Raw genomic sequence first — 7326 nt, forward strand, 5'->3', positions numbered from 1 at the left:
GAGCAGCGTCCCCGAGGCAGACACAGGTGCTGGGGACTTTGTGCCGGCCCAAGTGCAGGAGACGAGGCCAACGTCTGCCCTGGCCTTGTGGTCGGACTGGCCAGGTGGCAGAGGCTGCAGCCCGAGGGCCAGTGTGGCTCCCCTGCCGGAGGGTGCCCGCGGGGGCAGCAGCGCTGGCTTCTCACCCCCAGGAGCCTGTCCCCCAGGCAATGTCACCCAGTGCTGGCATTTTTCTGTGGTCGTTTCACCCTGAAATGACCTCAACCTCTGGGCAGTCCTGAACTTCCCAGCCCAACCTAACTGGGCTTTTCCCCTCTACGCTACTGAGAAAATCAACGTGGAGTAAAGGGAAGGTCACAGTTAATTTTAATCAGGTTCCAGGGTGACAAGACAGTTCCCGAAAGCACAGGCTCAGCGGCTGCAGACGCAGGGCAGGGTGGGAGAAGTTTCCAGAAGACTCCGCGGGGCCTACTTGGTCCAGCTGACTTTGGGGATGTCGTAGTGCTCGGTGAGGGTGTCCAGGTGCCTGTTGAAGTCCTGGGGAGCAGAGATGCCATGTCACCTGAGCCTGGAGGGACAGCAGGGGCAGCCGTGTGGCGGTGCCCATCTCCCGGCCTGTCACCCTTTGACCCTATGGGAGTGGGAGACGCCGCTGCGCGGGTGAGCCCTGCCCCTCGACCCCCGGGCTCCACCATCACTCACCTCCACGCGCTGCTTGTGCGTTCTGGACGCTTTCTTCAGGATCCGCTCCATTTGCTGGGGAGAGGGACGTGGGGTGAGTCATAGGCTTGGGCGGGGGCTGGGACCAGGCTAGGGGCACAGGGTACACCCCTTCGGGCTGCCCCAGTGGGGAGCCTGGCTCAGTCACCCTTCGGAAAGAAGGCACTACAAATAGGAAGGGTGGGCAACCCACATTTGGGCCCCTTTCTGTCAGACAGAAGCTATTGCTCTCTCAATAAATTCTTTTTTTTTGGTACTGGGAATCGAACTCAGGACCTCGCGCTTGCCAGGCAGGTGCTTGTGTCACTGAGCTATATCCCTGGCCCCTCAATAAATTCTTCTAAAAAAAAGAAAAGGAACTAGGAAGGGAGGGTTGGGGTGATGGTGGTCACAACTGCTTGCCACACCCTGAGCAGCAACCTGGGCCATGGAGGGTTCCCAGCACCTGGCCATGCTGCACTGAAGCCAGAAATGGGGCCACTCTGACCTGGCCAGTACACGGTGGACACACCTATCAGTGTATAACCCTGTATCCCATAAACAAGGCCAGGTATTTGATTTTAAGAATTAAAAAGACTTGAAGGCCGGGCGTGGTGGCACATGCCTGTAATCCCAGCAATTGGGAGGCTGAGGCAGGAGGATCATTGCGGAGTTCAAGAACAGCCTAGGCTACCAAGTGAGTGCAAGGCCAGCCTGAGCTGCGTAGTGAGGCCTTGTTTCAAAACAAACAAACAAACAAAACGAAAACCACCTGGAACACTTCCCCTATTTTGATTCTGAAACTGTTCCACATTATGACTACTGCAACCCTCATCCCTGATTCTGATGACACCAGCTCAGCCTGGACCGAGTTAGGAGGGATGTGGGGCAGAGGTGAAGCCCGGGGGTGGGGTGGGGGAGGCCCTGGGCTCCCTCAGAAGAACAGGCAGCGGTGCCCGGCACACAAGGAGGCCACACTGGCTCTGCATTCAGGAGCCGGGGACTGTGGCCAGCTCTCTATTGGCTCTGTCACTGTGCTGCCCAGGCTGACACTGGGTAGGCCCCGGGCCCCATGAACTCAACAGAGCACACACCTGTAATCCCAGTACTCAGCAGGCTGAGGCAGGAGGAATGCCTAGAGTTCGAGGCCGGCCTGAACTACAGAGTGAGACCCTGTCTCAAAAAACAAAAAACCCTCAACAAATGCAGGGCCAGTTCTGGGCCAAGCTTTCGCTCTGTGCCCTTAGGAGCAGCCACCACATGGGCGCCTGAAGGCCCAGCAGGACAAAAAGGACCTGGAGGATGAGATGATGCAGTGAGCCCGCCTTGTTCTCACTGCAGTCCAGGAAGTGTCTCCTTGTCATCCCATGGGTAAGTTACTGGAATCCTGTCAAGTTAATTCCAGTCTTCTACTCCCGGTGCAACCCGTGGTGTAAATAAAGACACATACTATATCCACAGTGGTGGGGAATCGAGGGGTCCTGAGTCTGGCTAAGATGATGGCTGACCAGAACAAAGGCCTTGACCCAGGACTGAACTCAGATTTTGCTCCTTCGTGGAGAAGGGAGGGGCTTGAGGCTGAGTGACTGTGAGAACTGTGGGAAGTAGGTGAGTGCTGTGAGCTGGGCTGGGTAGAGGGCCTGAAATCACCTCCGCCATATGCAGAGAAGGATTTGCAGAGAGAGTAATCTGCATAACACAAGGAGATAGTAGCTAATGTTTTGGGGTTGGCTTCAGCTCTGATGCGTAATCTTTCAAGCCCCAGGAGGTCGTAGCCACTATCTTGAGGCGCCAGCTGGAACACTGGCTCTTCGTCCCACCTTACACACGGGAGCAACGGGCAGTGGGGGCAGGGGTTGGCGGCTCAGGGTCCAGGTAAACACCGCCCTGTTGTCTTTGCTTCAAAGACTACACATCAGCACCTCAGCTGGACCTGTCTGCATTGCTTAAAGCCAACTGCAGAGACAAGGAAAAGTCCTAGCCAGCTCTGTACAATATCAATACACGGAAATAGGACCAGGTTCAGCCAAAAGAGAGGCAACTGCTCCTCCTTCACGGAGAGTCACCCAGGTGGTCCTCCACAAGACAACCAATGGGAAGAGGCTGGAACACAGCCCTGGGGCACCAGAGATGAGACAGCAGAGCTACCTGGGCTGCTCCAGTTCATGGAGGCCGCGGATGCGTCAGCCTCGGCTCCCACTCCAGCAATGGAGCCTCAGCCCTAGCCGGCTGGTAGTGGACACCTGTCATTCCAGCACTCAGGAGGCCGACGCAAGCCTGAGCCAGCCTGGACTACACAGTGACTTCGAGGCCAGCCTGAGTTACAGAGTGAGAGACTCCGTCTCAAAAAAAAAAAATTTTTTTTTTTTAAACGTGCTGGGGATGTAGCTCAGTGCAAGCTACTGGTTCAATCCCCAGTACCACAAAAAGTAAAACAGAACATCTCAGCCGCGTTCCACCTCAGCGGTCCAAGGCACAGAGCGGTTCGCTCGCTGTAGCCTCATCACAACCCTGGGAGGGAGACTCCAGCCCTACTTCTAGTGGACACAACCCGGCCAGCCACACCACCGGGTGGTGCTAAGTACCCGGAGCCAGTGACGCGCCCGGCCTCTCCTGCGGGAGACGGACTGAGACCTGAGACCGAGTCAACTGTCCTCGGCGTCGCCTCTAGGACCACGCGGCCCCGCGTTCGGGACGCCCCCTCTCCGCACTGTGGACGTCTGGGGGGTCGCTGCCCCTGCACCGTGCGTGTGCAGCAGTCCCTGGTGTCCACCCCCTGGGCACCAGCAGCACCCTGCCCGGCTGTGAACCCAGAATGTCTGCAGAACGTGCCGAGCGGCGGCGGGGGTCCCCCGCAACCACAGCCGCTGGCCTAGACCGAGCCCGCTGACCACGCGAGCCCTGACCTCTGCTCTCCCCGCACCCAAGCTGGTTATGAGGAATGCCGGAGCTGGCGCCTGCCGGACACGGTCACCATGGAGACGGACCGCCACGCGCAGGATGGCGGGGCACGCGCTCTGCCCCGGCCCGGAACCCCTAAAACTTCAACTGCACTGCTGCACCCAAAGCTCGCCACTCTGTCGGGAGAAAACTTTCCCGAGCCCCGCAAACGCGGGCACCGAGGCACAGCTCCGCCCCCCTCACCCGCTTTTCCTGCATCTTCTCGAAGGCCGCCTGCGCCGGCGTCCGCTTGTCCAGGCAGCGCCGCTTCTCCTCCTCGCCCTTCTTGCTCGTCCCCATCGCCTCCAGGAGCTGCGCCTTGTCCTTGTCCTTCTTCTTCTTCTTCCTAGCAGGGCAGAGGGAGCGGCGGGTGAGGTCGACCTAGGGCTCAGGCCGGGAATCGGTCCCGGGCGGGCGCAGAACGCGGCGTCCCGTCCCGCCGGCCTCACCGCTTGGTTACGCCGAGCTCTGCGACGCCTTTCAGCTTCAGGGGCCCCTTCTGGACCTGCTCATAGGCCTCCATAGCGCCGACCCCGAGACCCCACAGCAGAATGCCGCGCTTCCTGTTTGCACAGGGTATTTCCGCCCGAAGGCTCGCCTTGCGTTTTTCTGATTGGTCGAGCGAGGCGACGCGCTTGCGTCCTTGTGCTCCACCCTGTGCCACATTTCCGGTTGCGTGCTTGGCGGAGGGGCGGGCGCGCGCCTGCGCTGTTTAGCTGTCTGCTGCCACACTTCCTGTTTTGTATTCCCTACCGAATGGGGAACATTTGCCTTGAATTTCCTCGTAACTGAGTCGCTGTATCATTGTCCAGTGTCTCTCCAGCGTCTCTCTCAGCTGCTCACCACTGGTTTACCCTCTACTTTGACAGGTTCAACTTTTAAAAAGTCCAATGTAGACATGTGAGAGAAACTGAGGCTCAAACTGATTAAGAAACAGGGCTGATCAGTTTGCAACAAAAATTTCAGGCCCCCTGAGTGTGCTCGCGTGTTTTACACATTTCAGATGAGATCGAAAGGCACAAACTACAGATTGGATCCCAGCACTTAAGAGGCTGACGCAGGAGGAGTGCCTCGAGTTCGAGGCCAGCCTGGACTACATAGCGAGACCTTGTCTTAAAAAAAAAAAAAAAGTTAACAGAAGGGCTGGAGATAGAGCTCAGTGGCACAGCCCCTGCCTGGCAAGCACAAGGTCCTAAGTTTGATTCTCAGTACCAAAAGTAGAAAAAAAAAATGTGGAGGAGGAAGAAGAGAATAAGGTAATTTGTGTGTGTGTGTGTGTGTGTGTGTGAGTGTGAATGTGTGTGAATACTAGGGGTTGGACCTGGGCCCTTTGCACAGAGATACATCCCCAACCCATTTTTTAAAAATTTATTTATATATTTATTTATTCTGGTACCGGGAATCGAACTGATGACCTTGAGCTTGTCAGGCAGGCACTGTGCCTCTGAGCTAAATCCCCAGCCCCCATTTTTTAAAAATTTAATTTTGAGACAGTGCCTCACTAAGTTGCTCAGGCTGGGCTCCTACTTACATCCTCCTCCTTCAGCCTCCCAAGTATCTGAGAGGGCAATATGTGGCACCACACCCAGTTTGGGAATAAGATAATTCTTGATCCTCCTTTGTTCTGGCTGACTTCTCTCTGTGGTTGGTGTTCCATGTGTTTCCAGCACAGGCCCATAACAAGGGGGCCGCAACCATGGACTGGGACGTTCAGGGTGGAGCAACAAGTTCAGGGTGAGCCTCGTCTCTTGATAAGCTGGTTGTCTAAGTTCCTGTCTCACAGCCGCAGAAGCTGACACACTCTCCTGTGCACGTGACCCTGCATATGCACCCCTGCTCCCGAGGGGGTGCTCATAGCTCCTTCCTTAGCCCCTGCACAGCCTGCTGTGCTGTGAGACCTCTTCACCTCAATGGGCACCATATTGGATGGGACCCAAGATGGCATCCGCACAGCTTGGTCCCCTGGCTTCCATCTGGTGCTGAGGAAATGCACACAGGCTGATCTCCACACACCTGCAAGCCCCTGGTTCTGTCATCACATCCACACCATGTCCTCTAAATGTCCCCTGTCATCCTCTCAAGTGTGGGTCAAACCTGGGCCTCTGGATCATCTGAGAATCAGGAGCTCACACCTCTCCGTTCACTAGTTCTGGTAGTGGATTGGGACATCTCACCCTCTGTACCTCTAAAAGGAGGGGGACTTTCAGCCTGGCCACCTCACCCTGAGTGTCCACGGTCTCCTCATCAAAGCCTCCTTTGTTCTCTGACCTCCCCTTCCATGGCTGCCCAGCTAAGGGAGCGAGAGTGGGAGGAAGGTTCTGGAACCCAAGTCCTGTGTGCATCTGAAAGGAGGTGGTCACCTCCCTCACACTCTGTCCTCCTGTGGTTGGGACACAAGTGGTTCCCCAAGGACCTGCATGTGAAAGGCTCACACCAGGACAGCAGTATTGGGAGGTGCTGGGGACCTGTAGGGGATGGGTCTCCCAGGGACCTTATGTTGTGGGAGCCTGGGAGAGGCTAGGGAGCCTCAGTCTCTTAGCTATCCTCCTGCCTCAGCCTCCTGAGTAGCTGGGCTCACAGGTGTGCCTCACCGTGCCCAGCTGTGCATTTCACTTCTGACTACTGTTGTCCAAATTGTGCCAGGGAGGGTTATTTGGGGAGAGCAGCAGCAGCAGGAAGAGGAGCGTGAAGAAGAAGAGGAGGAGCACAAAGAGGAGGAATGGGGGTAGGGGAAGGAGAGTGAGTTGGTCCCAAGTTTGTGGGACAGAGGTGCCTCACCTGCCTTTGCCAGTCTACTTGCAGGGGCAGCAGTAGCAGCCTATGGGCTCCCTGGCACCTAGGGGCAGAGCATGGGTTAAGACAGGGGCCATGGGACTTCCAGGAAAATGATGGAGTGGTGAGCAGTAGAAAAACAGCCTCTCAAAGATTTGGTGTCCAGATACTGGAATATAGCAATGTGAGGAAGAGAAGATGGAGGGAAGTGAGTCCTTGGGACCCAGCAAGGATCTGAAGTGAGAATTGAACCCCACAGGAAAGTGAAGAGAGAGACCTCAGCATAGAAGGAGGTGGAAGGCAGCGCTTTCTCCTTGAGTCCTGACTCACTGTGTGGGAGGTGCGGCCTGAACCTGCACATGTGCAGCGGCTACTGGCAACCCGAGAGGCCTCCACAGAGTCACACCAGTGGAATGGAGCAGTGGACACTGTGGACTGCAGTGGCTGGTAATTATTCAAGTTTAACTGTCCCCCGGAAGAGGTGATTGGCTGGTAGCCATCTCCTAGAGGGGACAACTGAGCTTGGACTGTAGAACAGCTGTGGCTGGCTCCATCTAGCAGCTCCCAGTGTTGGGATGCGCTGCCGGGTTCAAGCCAATGGGGAGCTGACTTCAAGCTGAAAGGAGGCACATGGAGTGCTACAGGTTGAACAAATTGAGTGTCAGCCTCACAGCCAGAAACCAGCCTGAACTTCAGTGAGAATAAATGTGCAGGCTTGCTGGGGTTGTCCACTATCCTTCCATAAAGCTCCAGCTGGCTTGCTGGGGATTAATTAACATGGATCTGGGCTCTGTCTGCCCTCTTTGCCTACAGTGACAGCAGAGACACGCCCTGAAGTGGACTTTTTTCTTGATTTTGTTTCGTTTTGTTTTAGTTTGGTTTTTCCTTGATTGTTCATATATTTATGAGTGTGAA

General features: G+C 56.0%; 1 protein-coding gene across 2 annotated transcripts; it reads right to left on the reverse strand.

The window, feature by feature from the left end:
- Positions 1-343: 343 nt before the first annotated feature.
- Fam32a (family with sequence similarity 32, member A) lies at positions 344-4245 on the reverse strand. 2 transcript variants are annotated; one of them, XM_013507333.1, is made up of 4 exons: positions 4089-4245; positions 3844-3985; positions 703-756; positions 344-568 (listed from the first exon to the last, which is right to left on the reverse strand). In XM_013507333.1, exons 1-4 carry the CDS (start codon positions 4160-4162, stop codon positions 371-373), a joined length of 468 nt encoding a protein of 155 aa, XP_013362787.1. In that variant the 5' UTR covers positions 4163-4245; the 3' UTR covers positions 344-370. The 2 variants fall into 2 exon arrangements, with proteins under 2 accessions (XP_013362787.1, XP_005409549.1); XM_005409492.2 differs by having other exon boundaries at positions 372-537; positions 4089-4241.
- Between the last annotated feature and the right edge of the window lie 3081 nt (positions 4246-7326).

This window comes from Chinchilla lanigera, unplaced genomic scaffold, assembly GCF_000276665.1.
Source record: "Chinchilla lanigera isolate Chin_1 unplaced genomic scaffold, ChiLan1.0 scaffold00123, whole genome shotgun sequence".
NCBI classification, from domain to species: Eukaryota; Metazoa; Chordata; class Mammalia; order Rodentia; family Chinchillidae; genus Chinchilla; species Chinchilla lanigera.